The sequence below is a fragment of the Liolophura sinensis genome, chromosome 7, assembly GCF_032854445.1.
Source record: "Liolophura sinensis isolate JHLJ2023 chromosome 7, CUHK_Ljap_v2, whole genome shotgun sequence".
Lineage (NCBI taxonomy): Eukaryota > Metazoa > Mollusca > Polyplacophora > Chitonida > Chitonidae > Liolophura > Liolophura sinensis.
In genome coordinates, this window is record NC_088301.1 from 7,982,165 (window position 1) to 7,996,330 (window position 14,166).

At 39.7% G+C, this 14,166-nt stretch overlaps 1 protein-coding gene across 1 annotated transcript; it reads left to right on the forward strand.

Moving 5' to 3' along the window:
* The first annotated feature begins 7,898 nt into the window (after positions 1-7,898).
* LOC135471501 (uncharacterized) lies at positions 7,899-13,965 on the forward strand. The gene is made up of 5 exons (XM_064750761.1): positions 7,899-8,119; positions 10,936-11,033; positions 12,013-12,200; positions 13,276-13,393; positions 13,718-13,965. Exons 1-5 carry the CDS (start codon positions 8,005-8,007, stop codon positions 13,850-13,852), a joined length of 654 nt encoding a protein of 217 aa, XP_064606831.1. The 5' UTR covers positions 7,899-8,004; the 3' UTR covers positions 13,853-13,965.
* The last annotated feature ends 201 nt before the right edge of the window (positions 13,966-14,166 follow it).

A 14,166-nucleotide genomic window follows, 5' to 3' on the forward strand; every position in this document is an offset into this window, starting at 1 on the left:
GGCGTGGTTTCACGGTAGCTGCTATTACAAACCCGGCTATAAGAAGTGCATATTAAGTCTAAAAATACCGTAAAACAATAGTTAATCATTCTATTCCTAACTTCGAACCAGTTCACAAATATCAATGATAATTCAGGATTTGAATTCATCAAATATCATATCGAAATTTTCCACCGTAATTATAACTTACTTCATTTTGTGAAAGAACATGTTTTGATAGGTGTGGTTAATGTGCATTTTAGAAACTTTTCACGGTGGATTAATGGAGACTCGCCCTGTTATAGTTTCATCATCAGATTCGTATGTTAGTGTTTTTCATTAACTGATTTTCTTCTTAAAGATATACTGAATACCAATAGCTGTGGGTCAATTTCTATAGACAGTTCCGGTACTTTTTAAAGTAATATATAGGGCTACGTGTATCTACATAGACAAAAACTTCCATGTGATCTTTAATAAAATTGGCCACGTTTACAGTTCATATAACCTACATGGAGAGGATTTTTGATGGGAGGGCACGGTTCTAACCCAGGAGAATTATTGTCTCCGGCTCCTTAATCTTTGTTGACGAGTGATTGGAATCGGGCAAGTGTCTTTTCGTCATCTTCATCCCGGAAGTTAATAGAGCTCTCTACCCACGGAATTCCGGGGCTTAAAGCTTTTCCCACAGACCCTTCTCTTTCGAGTTATACTCGTTTCTGAGAAAGGTCTTGCTAATCCCGAACTCCTTTGCATCGGTCTCAACTTGGATGTGTTTCGCATCGCTAAGAGATCTGCACGTCAGTGACGACGCCGATATCCAAAAGGATGTTTCGTCTCGATCGCAAAGTCTCTCGTTTTCTTCTTTGATACTTCAACAAAGCTTCATGGGCTTAACAGCCATCATTGAAACATCTATACCTGTCGTTGGATGCATCAGAGAAAAGCATCGAGGAATTCCGGCACACCATTTCCTGTATAGGTTTTGAGAAATACCTCCAAGGCGGTTAAAGAATGGCTATATACACATCCGAACCTTTCCTATATGCGTCATATGTATGTGATTTCTGGAATAAAAGTTTTTTTCTAGATATATGTGTGTATGTAAAGCATTGTCTACTGCGCATCCTGTTAGCAGGGCATATATTCTGTGTATTTCAGATTTACACAAGTTAAATATTTGTTATTTGCCCTGCAGCATGTCTGTCACAGGTGATACAATGTGGGAAAATGTGTGGCGAGTTTGCAAAACTTGATAAAATTAAATGATGACGCCTGTCTCGCGACAGTGATGGCAACATTCTAAACCCTAGTATGTTGCTACATAACGATTGTACTCCATATCTTATTAAAAGCATTTTTAAATAACCAAAATTCTAGCATTCTTGTGTAAAAATTAACCACATGCAAGAAGACACGAAGTCTAATAGGATAGTTTTGAGTCCTACTGTATCATGCGACCTGTCAGAGATATTAGGCAACTACTTTTGATCACATTTAAATATAACATGGGCGTCTAAAATAGTTTTACAAAAAGTAAATTAGACTAGACGAACGACGGAGAAAATCGAGCGGAGCGTTTATGAACCAGAGAAGTTCCTAAAGTAAAGAGGTGTCATTTATGCTTCTGGAACACGGTAAGACAGGTAGTCGGCAAATTAATGCCAAAATGGTTGCCTAACATTTTGAACCAGTCACATGATACTGAAGGACTGTTTTTACCTTTAACGACCAAAGAGTTCGGAATCCGAACTCCCCTATTATCGAACCATCAATATTATCAAGACGTGATGCATCCAAATCTTCATGAAATGATGAGTTGCATTTTTGGAACGTGGGTCGTCTGAACTTATAGGTACTCATAAGCTGTTTGATAAGTGCATCGTTGGCATCACAACCAGACTATAACAAGCTCATTTAGATCAAAATGAGCAAACCCTACCATCAGGACATTTCCGACTCCATACTGTTCTCCATGTAAATCCCATATCAAAGTATCAATGTGTTTACCCATCTCTTATCAAACAAAATGACAGACCTTTATCTTTAGGTCTTTATCGTGTATTTAGCTTCCCAGCGATTGATACTAAAACCAGAACTCTCAGCTTCAAATAAAGTTAAGAAATCTATTGTCACTATATCTTACGGTTATTTGGATCTCATTTGATGTGTGTGCTAACCATGTACCTAAGAAAGTAAAGTATTTCACAAACCTCCCGCTAGGTAGCCGCAGCTGAACCAGGGGGTGCCTGAATGACTTAATAATCTAACTTCACAAATCTGTCTGCTATATTTAAAGTTGATTACATTTAGCTCTTCCATCTATTTTGACTAAAAGCCGAAATCTAAGAATTCGTAAAATGTAAGTAGATATATTTTTAATAAACACATGAACGGTTTGCACCAGATTCAATTCGTGCAGTTCAGTAACGTGGACATAGCGTCACGCGCCGTTTATGACATTCCATGTTTCATGGTATAAACACCAGTGAAGCATTTTTCCCGAACTAAAAATTTATCCTATATTTGAACAGTGTTTCTAAAAGCAGGTACAATCGAATTAGTAGCGATTCAAAAACTAAAGCGACTATCACCGAAACATAATTGATTGCCAATATTACAATATTGCCAGTGTACAAACCTTGCTGTGGGCAATATTTGCAAAATGTTGGCGCATAGCCGTAATCGCCTTACCTGAGAAGTCAATTATAGCCAGAAGAAAAACGCAAACTGGAAATCTGTAAAACATCATCTTTCCTGACTGTCGGCGATACAGATATGATAAAACAGAAAACCGAAGAAATCCTCCAAAGAACGAGGAAGGTAAACTATTGCGTGACTGGTTAAGACTGGTTGAATCACAGCGTTGTAGGTATCACTGCCTGACGAGATGTTCTGAGCACCTCCGAACCTTACACGTTATCTTTGAGCACAACGCAAGTGACTGCCATCTCGGGAAGATCTTCATAAATCCATCGTTGCTCGAATCGCAAACATAGACATCCGAGAGATTCCCTTCGTGCTGACTCAAGCCTGAAACTTCCCGAGGATCTTGGCCAAACTGTATGTCTGGTTCGGGGATGGATAGCTGAGAACCCCGTTCCCGTAACTCGCGCTATGTGTGACATGGGATTAGGCTAACTGGTTCATCTTATTTAGGGGCGGGACCAAAAGAAAACACGGTCCAGCTGTACCACCGTTCAATTATCATCAATACCTTGGTTAATTAGTAAGCCGTGTCCATTGCAGTAACAGGGCTTTTCCTTAGGACCACGAGACATGGTGTGGTGTAGCTCGACCTTGGACAAGAGACGTACTTGTTTGCTTCTGATATGAGAGATACGTGTGCCATTAAAGTAAACTATGAGAACAAGGTAAAGTCAACAGCGCTGATGTCACGTCATCAGATACACATTTACTTAAACCTGGTGGTCCTCGGGTCCCGGTGTCCTTTATGACCAATTCATTTTTCTTCACATACTGGAGATAATTTGAGGTATAGGCTGAAGATGAAATGGAGGAAAAACGACACTTTGCTGTGAGTTTGTATACGAATTTCCAATAGGAATGTTTCGAGATCGAACTCTTTCATCGATGAGGGTAGAAAAAGACCAACTGTATCGTGTGACCGGTCAAAAGTGCCAGGCAACTATTTTTGCTATTTACTATTCAAGGGCATCTGAAAAAGTGTCATAAAAAGTAATTTTGAGGACACGAATGATACAGAAAATTGAGAATCTGAACAGTTATGATCTTGAGAAGTTCCTAAAGGAAAGAGGTGTCATTTGTGCCTCTGGAAAAGGGTGAGACACGTGATCAGTAAGTTAATGTCAACAAAAGTTGCCTAACAGTTTTCACAAGTCACATGACACAGTAGAACTGCATTGACCGCAAAAGAGTTCCAACTCGAAACTCCCCAGCTGAAAAAGACTAAATAACAGCCTCCTAGTTTCCCTAAATACTGGAACTCATGAAAGTTTTGACTAACCCTTATCCTACATGCAAGTGGTATAAATAATATAAGCCAGATCAGAATCATTGGCTGCATTGGATTTTCTCTATATCACTCTAGCTCATACAAATGAGATACTTAATATGATTGTTGGCTCTGTTTGTTTTCCTCATTTTTTATATTCATTTTGAGGAGAGTTGTTGATCGGGACATTTTATGTAAACCGTCTTCTAGCCGTTTGCAACCGACTACATCTATATGCCTCGAATTAGACATTCGCATACCAGCCGACACAAAATGGACGATCCGGGACAATAATTGCAAGGCCAATTCCTAAAACAACGTTTAACACAAATCATCAAAGACTGAAGAAAGTATTTAAAGTACGAAATTAGGACGGAATCATGCAAAGAGAAGCGGTCAGTAGTTTTCAATGATAATGTGAAGACGCAAGGTATGTTCTAGCCAAAGAACTGAACCTTGGCCAAGGTTTGGTCCATGGAGGAACATCAATCCTTTCTCGTTTAATATGTGAAGATTATATGCTACATGTATTTTAAAAGCAGGACTGGCGCTCCGTTTTCACGAACACTTATCGAATAGCCGCCAACTACCAAAAGCAAAACAGAAAACACGATGGAAAAAAGCAGAGTGTATAATGTGACAAAACAGATTCGCACTAAACCTGTTAAGTTTTATTCTTTTATTAACTTTACGACACCTGCCAGCATTATGATAAGGTTGAAACTGGGTATGGCACGGGAGAAACCCACGAATATCTCTATTTTGCTGCCAGGCTTGCAATTGGGCGGAGACGAAATGAGCATGGGACCTCCAGGGCTCAGTTGGTTAGCGCTTTAGCGCAGCGTAATGACCCAGCAGTCTCTCACCAATGCGGTCGCTGTGAGTTCAAGTCCAGTTCATGCTGGCTTATTCTTCGGTCGTATGTGGGAAGGTCTTCCAGCCACCTGCGGATGGTCGTGGGTTTGCCCCAGGCTCTGCCCGGTTTCCACTCACCATAATCCCGTCGTATAAGTGAAATAGTCTTGAGCACGGCGTAAAACACTAATCAAATAAATAAATAAACGATATGAGCATGAGCTAGACTTGAACTCACCTCAACCGCTTTGGTGAGAGATTCCTGAGTCATTGTACTGCTTTCCATGCAGACATAATGAGCATCAACCAAATGGTTTAACGAAAACGCCCTAGATCTTACACATGCCACGTGTTGGACATGACATAACTGGCTAACAAATGCGTCCTATTTTCTCTGGAGGGAGAGGACAGAGAGCTCAAAGGAAACCTTTGATATAGAGTTTGACAAGACAACAACACGCACACGCTAAAATCCACGCCGTGAGCAGGTTGTGTTCGGTATGTTTGCCGAACACCGTTTGCTATCAGGATTGTCTCTTGACAACTTGTGAGCACGAATCAAAATAACGATGACGTCAGGACACGGTGCATTTCCGATTGCGGTAATAACAGGTGTTTTCGGGGAAATGGAACTTATCGCATCTTGAACTCACGGTATGAACAATTCTTAACAGTGCGGCAATGTCCAGAAAGGATAAAAATAAGGACAATACTGTGTGTCAGATGCTTAGTGCTGTGTGGCTATTTCAGGTCGATATGAGATAGTAAATGAACGCGCGGCTCAGTGTCATCATCGACGTCGTCGTACTGTATACAGCAACTGTACTGTAGTTTGCATTAGGCACAAGGTAATATGCGGCAGTTACTCAGCACTGAACGGTTGTCGTGCGGTACCGTGCGGCTGTCGTGAAGTATAAATAAGTTCAAAAACCGTGCGGTGCTGTACGGGAAACTGTGAAAGCTTTACAAATCCTGTATCATGCTAGTTGTTTATATGCTGTCCATAACCAACAACATGTACCTGTATCACATATCTAAAGTTGCTGTTAAATAACAATCAAATAAATTACTAAATAAATCAGAGTTGCATGGCTATTTTGGTTTAACGATTAGGCGCAATACAATACACAAAATGAGCAAGCCAATGAATGTTGGAGGATTGGGCAATTGATCAAATGAGGGAGTGTGTGAGTGAATGAGTGAGTGAGGAGTCAGACATTTGCCATTAATTTACTAGTTACTAGGGAAATGCAAGGCCTATATATTATACTTTAATTAGAAATAGCGCATATTCAGCCCAGTTGAGCCTGTTGGTATGCTTTGGCAATTATCGTTTGCATGAATAGACTGTGTTCTTCATTCATTCACATTTATACAACGGCATTTTAAATAAATTTACGACTGGGTGTGTACAGAGCTTTTCCCACAAAATGCTTGGGGGGGAGGGGGGGAATGGCCACATCCATTAAATTGTGTCCTTCGACAGTCATCCTGGGCAGTTTTACATTGCCGAACACAGCGTTATCTTATGGGTGTGGTCAGACACGATCGCCAGTAGGACATGTATTGAAGAAAGAACGTGTTCTCAATGTTGATCTGCGGTCTGCATCTGGTCAGGGGAGGTAACCGCCCACATAAGTCATCGTTCTCGAGGTTACCCAGCGGAATTACACAGGATACGTTAAACGCACAAATAGTGCGGTTAGAACTTAAATCAGTCACATAGAAGGATGTGTATTGCGGCGCAATATATGGACAAGTAACATGAAAGTAACTTGAGTAGTATACGTTCCACGTACGGTGTTAAATATGCCAGCCTCTAGGGGTTTAGGGAACCAACGCCTTCAACATCAGCTCGAAAAATTCCAAACACGCCGACAAACGTCTGTGCCATATTTGTGTGTCTGTTATGAAGGACATCGATGCAGGACATTTTCACCCATTGAAAAAATCCTTCTGTATGTATTTTAACGTGGTTTTATATGGGCGTAGCAGGGCTCAATGAAATTGTGGGGTCTATGCTTAAAAGACAAAATATTGTTTGCAAGAATGATCAAAAAGGGACAAACAAATATAGGTTTTTTATGATTCTGTGCCTAACTTAAGACCGTATATATATATATATATATATATAGAGTATATATATAGGTTTTAAAAAGCACCAGAAAAATTGAAAAGGCACTCCTGTTGGTCTCACTCGACCCCAGCCCCCACCCCAAGTTGAAGACTTCAGTTTACCCTTAAACGCTCAACTGGAAGGTAGACTACCGCCTTTCACTTTTTACCAATGCATGCACCAGATATAAAATAATAACTCAGTCCTGACGATAAAGCGGAATACAGTAAACCGTTCTCTTGTCATTAAGAGGTCCGTATAGTGCTACACGTACCTGTATTAATGTATTACAGATTCTATTTAAGTTAATATCAGTTACTTGTAATTGCGCATCATTCACATATTTTCTTATGCATGTATACATGTGTACATATTATCTGCGCAAACGTAACCATGGACTAACCATGTTTCTGATTTATGTGTAAATCTGTTCTACCCCTGTTTTAATATGTAAACGTCTGACATATGACGTTTAATAAAGTTCAGTTTTGTAAACTGCGAAATTAGTTGGATGAAAATGTTACTTGGATGAGTTTTTCAGCTTTTCTTTCTTCATACACTCACATGTATGATATTTGTTTTATAGGTCAGCTTATAAAATATCTTCACACCGGCAATGTACATCTATATCCCTATAGCTTATAGTAAAACGGAATTAACAAGAGTTATGAAATGTAATCATCAAAGATGCCGGAAGTCTTTATCTCTTTCTCGATGTTGAGATGAAGTTTATGCGCTTGATATTTAGTCGCTCTGGAGTCAGTGTGCCATGCAGCTTAATGGTGTTAGGCCAGTTGATTGACGATGCTTGTATCAGCGGAGGCACTCAACAGATAAGGTGCACAGCTGAGACTGTCACTCTTTTAATATTTATGGATTCAGGTGCACGTTTATCGCTAGATGAAAGAATCTGATTAAAATATCTATATATAAATTTGACTCCCGCAGAATTTTCTTTGCCCCAAACTACGCATATACAGTAAATGTAGCTGGAGAAGCCACAGCTCTCTTGAACGGTGGGCATAAAGAACCACGTCAGTCCGCAATCTAAAGACGTGTCGACATAAGCTTCAAAAATATGCTGTCCAGTCCTATGTCAGAATTCATTCCAGTTTTCCTGTGTTTTCTTTATGCAACATCAAGTAATGCGAGGGACTGGCGAGGAGGATTCGCGTCTCTAGGAAGAACCGATCGTAAGTGTTCTTTGACTTCGTACAGCTTGCACCGAACTATATGTTCAGCTATATATGTCTCAGTACGGTAGCTACTGTGAAGGGTTAGTGGTTCTTTCACAGATGTTGCCATATGTCGTGTAATGGCACTTACAGTAATGGCACTTACCTACATGTATTTTGTTAACGGGTGCTTGGAAGAAATGAAGTTTATCTTATTAAAGTCCTAAACTGTATTTTTACGAAAAATATAACTTGTATTACATTTGTTATGCTTTCTGGAGAAAATAAAAACCAATTTAATCTATTCCGAAAGGATAATTTGTTCGGATGTAAATGAAATGACATGGGGACGTCGTGTCTTGACATGCACGTACTGGAATTCATGTGAAAACATGATAAAATTTCCAAACATATCTTTATTGGTAGAAAGTAACAGTATAAAATGACAAAATATTTTTGCTCCAAATATAATCCTACCATAGTGCTGAGGAAACTTAAAGTATATTTTTATTCTTAAGTCATGATTTCTTGTTGCAGTTTCCGTACAGGCTATATTATTAAAAACAATAATTAATACTATTAAACAAAACGGAGCCACCATAGCCCATGGTTAGCGTCATGGGGTCTTCAAATGCGATCACTATGAGTTCAACTCCAGCTAATGCTGGCAGCAAGTTTTGGATGGTCGTGGTTTTCCCCTGGGCTCCCAACGGTTTCTTCGTATGAAGTTGTATAAATCTGTTGTTAGGGCAAATTGGTTTTAACAATGCGAGGCGAGACTGTATTACTCGGTGGATGGGGTTAACGTCTTTTACACTGGTGAGACGAAGTTGTATTACTTTGTATGGTTCTGGGACAAATAATTTCTTATTGCTTTCTTGTTGTAACATATAATGTCTACCAAGGCGAAGTTGTATTGCTTTGGTGTTTGGGCTAATGGCTTCTACGGCGACGATATTAGTATACACGGTCTTTTGTATTGACGACTTCTATTGTTGAGATTAATGGTTTCTACATCGGCAAAGGAAACTATAATACTCCGTAGTTGGGGAAAATGGCTCCATGTAGTGGTAACTCCCGCCCCACTTCCCCGAAAAAAAAAGAAAGAAAATATATAAAAACCTGCGGATGGTGCTGGGTTTCCAACCGGTTTGCCCGGTTTTCTCCCACCATAATGCTGGCCGCCGTCGTATAAGTAAAATATTTTGGAGTATGGTGAAAAACACCAATCAAATAAATAAATAAATAAAATGTATAAACTATTTATATAGACGACGTATACATCTACGAAAAGTTCTACCAATGAAGTGAGCAGTTCAAATCCACCTCTGACTGTTTTTTTTTTGTAGATTTATTTCAAGTGATAAGTGGATGAGCCCTAGGATGGAATCTGCCTGCGTAATTCAGCCTATCACTAACAGCATTCATTCGCCGCATGACGTCTGATGGCATCAACCGTAGCCCCAAACATTTGCACAGTGTGGCTGCGAAGGTGTAGGCGTGTAATTAGATACGGTCTTAGATGAGATCTCTGCAGGCCATAGTTACTGCGTAACGTATTTTTTGGCATCGAGAAGAGGTTTCATTTTTTTCTCTGGTTGGTAAACAAGTTGTGTTTCTAAATCGGTTTTAACCGGTTCAGGCAGCAGAAATACATATATCCATGTAGCGCTATTTCGTCCCTCAAATAATTTTGTGACAAAAGTTTTACTGTCTGCAGTTTGCTATATTTTAAAGAACTTCTGTTTCCTTTCGCTAAACTTCATACGGATTTTTTTCCCCTAAATGGTGACACATTATAGATTTTTAACATGAAAGGTCTATATACTTAAACAATAAACTTAAGAAGTTTCATGACATAACTTGTCTCTTAGAATCTCGCTTGTTTCGCATTATTAGCATGGCCTCCGGTGGTCTGGCATGTAGCGGAACAGATACACAGTTCCAAGTACTACTATAGTAGAGCCTGCACGTACTGGATGCCATTGAGCTCTGATTACATGACTTTCCTCAACATGACTAGCGCACACGCACATTCTTCCAGTGAGACAATTTTGTCCACGAGTGATTGTTTACATTCGAATATAGGAAGTCGTAGCGCAGTGAAGCGGCCGAGCCGATCAGTTGAGTCAAAAGCTAGTGGCGTTATGTGTTGTATGTAGAAATTTGCTTCTTTATAGGAATGTATTTATATATGTATGCATGTGTAAGCGTCAAGCGAAACAGCAACAAGTACCATTTTTAAAGTCCTTGGTATGACTGGACCCGGGTTTGTCCCCAGGCCTCCCGACTTCGAGGCGGCCTCTTTGAAAAAAAAAGGTCACCGAAGCTGTCTCCTTTATAGGGCTATCTGCTGGACGCCGGTTAACGCGAAAGAATACGAGACTTTGCACGCGGAACGAGAAAATGACACATGGCTCAGTGAGCTCACATTTAAATGTAATCTGGAGGCCTGCAGCCTGCGCATGGCTGTGAGTTCCTCCTGGGCTCCGCCCGCTTTCCTCCAGCCCTAATCCTGGCTGCTGTAAAACACGCGAAATATTTCTTGAGTATGGCGTAAAACACCAATCAAATAAATAAATAAATAAATAAATAAATATGTAACGGGCGTCGTATAGTGCATATGATAACGTGTTATACCCTGACGTGTTGGCTATAAGCAGTTGATAAGAATAATAAATATATCCGCATTGTTGCCGTTATAAGAAAACCCGCACCTTGTGTGCCCAAGGGATTAGAGGACAATCGTCTGAATGATTCGACCAAGACACGATTTCTGCAAAAATATATGGTTCATGTCTTTGATTTCATTCGTGTGATTTTTTTTGTTACAGCTACGTTCACGTATGCCCACTGTGAACTGCAGCCCACGACAGAGGTGGTGGATCACAGGGCTGAACAGATCACGGGCAGGATAGAATTCAGACAGCCGGTGAGTCAGATTTTTCTCTAGAAAGCCTTTCTCTTGCAATGGTGACACGGGCAAATGGTTAACTGCTTTGTTTAATTGTTGTTTTACGACGTACTCAAGAATATTTCACTTATATGGCGGCGGTCAGCATTATGGTGAGAGAAAACCGGGCAGAGCCCAAGGACAACCCACGACCACTCACAGGTTTCTAGCAGATGTTCTCATGTGCGGCCAGAGAAGAAGCCAGCATGAGCTGGACTTGAGCTCACAGCGACCGCATTGGTGAGAGGCCTCTGTGTCACTGCGCTGCTTTGGCATGCTAACCACATCGGGTAAGGAGGCCCCAGTGATAAACTGACTATTGTTCTCTTACATCTACAAAACCATTTTCCCACAAAACGGATACCTCGTTGGCTCACATGGTTATGATTTCCAAAGCTAAACACCAGCCTATCGATTAATCAATCCCGGAAAAAATCATGGCATAGCTTAGGCCCGAATTACATTAGGCAGGGAAATGTACCACAATCCATCTTCTTCCATGAATGCACAACACTGCCGTCAAATTCTTGAAACAGGTCTGCCAGCAGCCTGCGGATGGTCGTGTGTTTCCTTTAGGATCTGTCCAGGTTCCTCCCACCATAATGCTGGCCGCCGTCGTATAAGTGAAGTTTTCTTGAGTACGACGTAAAATAATAATCAAATAAATAAATAAACTGATGTAAATGAAACACAATTGAAACATGTTAATAATGCTATGTGTGACATATATAGTTTGTGACATTATAACTCTCGTAAGGCTTAAGAACTGTGTTCTGTGTTTCCTAAAGTTCCTACTTACTCAGGATGTTAACTGACAAGAAGCGCTTGGACGACATGGCTGAATTGAAACTTGCTCCTCGCATATTATATAATCTTAAGTGTTCTTGAGATAATGCATTTCCTGCTAATATGTAATTACTACCAGCAAGAACAGCACGAATAATTTTGCCATTTTCAGTTGGCTGTCTTCACCCGGGGCTGGCTGGAGGTCAGAGTTCACATTGAGGGGTTGCCATTGGATGACGGCATCCTTAACTACGGTCTGCACGTGCACGAGTTCGGTGACCTCAGAGACGGATGCGAGAGCACAGGGGGTCATTACAATCCGTACGGCAACGAACATGGCGGACCTACAGTTGAAAACAGGTAAAGAAGATGCTTTACAGGAGTGGTCACGACGCAAAACTTAATTCGTAGTTGATAAGAAACAATATTGAAGAAAGTACATTACAAACACGGTTTAAGTCCAAACCAGAACACTTAGAACTTATCTCCAATAAATCACATTCTGGGATTAAGACAGACGTCTCTTAATCCCAGCTCTATTGCTCTATTGCAATTTAAAAAATTGCTGAGTCCACAACGCTAAGTGAGTCTACAAGTATTGTTATACTGAATGCATCGCACATTTCAAGTAACCTCACCAAGCTACTGAAAGCGTCAAATCATACATTGGTTTAACGCTGGTAGAACATGCAGAGGCATCCCTTGTCGATAGTCTCAAGATCCATTACTAAAACAACCGAAAACGGTTTCCAAAGGAATATGTAAGATTTAATATAATTATAAGTAATGCTGGTAACATGCAAGAAAGAAGCAGTCACATCATTTTTCACTTGATTCTTCATTTAAAGGTGGAGAAAACGCATTAACTACATAAAGTTTAGATGAAAGAGTCCAAAAAGTTATTTGTAAATGTGGTCTTCAATATTTTTTTAAATTTTTCTTTAAAAAGTAAAAAGCACTTAAAAATAATTTTTGTATGGTGGATATTTGGGACCACCATTTGGTATACATAGTCTTTCTGTAATAGTGTGATAAATGATGATGTAAAACTTATTTGATTCACATATTTGCACTAGAATTTGGTCTTTTCAGCTGAAAAACGTGTTAAACCTCGATTTCGATCATATTTATATTTTTAATATATTCATAAATATTATCATAATTCAGATTAAACATATGTGTCTGTATATAAACAAAAATTTACATTCAAATAAATTGATTAAGCACGCATTACATCCTTATTTAGAACATTATTATGCAAATACGATATATACCAAAAGTTGGTCCCAAATATTTGAAAAATATTTTCAAATACCATTTTTTCCTGAAAAAAATATTAAAGAACAAATTTGCAATTAAGTTTTGATGCTCTTTTATCTGATTTTGGTATCATTTTTATGTTTCCTTCTCATTTAACGCTTTCTTCTCGTTCCAGGCACGCTGGAGATTTCGGGAACGTGGTAAAGAATCGAGCTGGAGGCGTTTCTAAATATTTCCTAGACCGTGTTGCTTCTCTCACGGGACCCTACTCAATCGTCGGCCGATCGATTGTTGTAAGTTGACTTTTATTCATTTATTACATTTCTGACTCATGAATACTTCGGTTAGATAATGGCTGGTCAGACTGGTAGATGTAGGAAACCACCTCACACCACCACACTTATCATTAACTACAACCAACAGCCATTTTAGTGGATTGAAACAAGCAGCCTTATTTATAAGAGGGTCCCGTTTGTCAAGTGATTTCTTTCCAATGACTTGTCATGCCGGGGTAGCAATCAGGGAAGATAATTCACATATACATGCATTACAGATGACTGAACTGTTAGATCGGTTATTGTTTTACATATCACTTATTATCTGTTTTTCTTATCCAGTTAAAAGCTCGGGAGGATGATCTAGGACTCGGTGGCAACCCATCCAGTCGCGTGACCGGAAGTTCCGGTGGGAGAGTAGCTTGTTGTGTGATTGGTCACTCTAACGGCCAATCATGGCGCGGATCAACTATTTAAGAACGTTACTGAGAAGTCTGGAAGAAGACTGATGTAGAGGATCGACGACGCCCACGTGGTTTATTTTGTACAGTGTTGCTTTGATTTAATAATAAAGTCATTTGGAATAGTAAGATTTTTGTTTTATCGTGTTTCTACTGAACATGACTTACAGATGAAAGTTCCAATCTGGACGTCTACTAGGCAACGCAAAGAAAGGTCGCTAAATTTACGAATAATCTTTTGAACTTCCACGAATGATAACACATACAGCAAGTGTAATTCGTCTGAAAACTGTTAAAAAAATCCAGAGGGAACTATACACGTCGGACAGT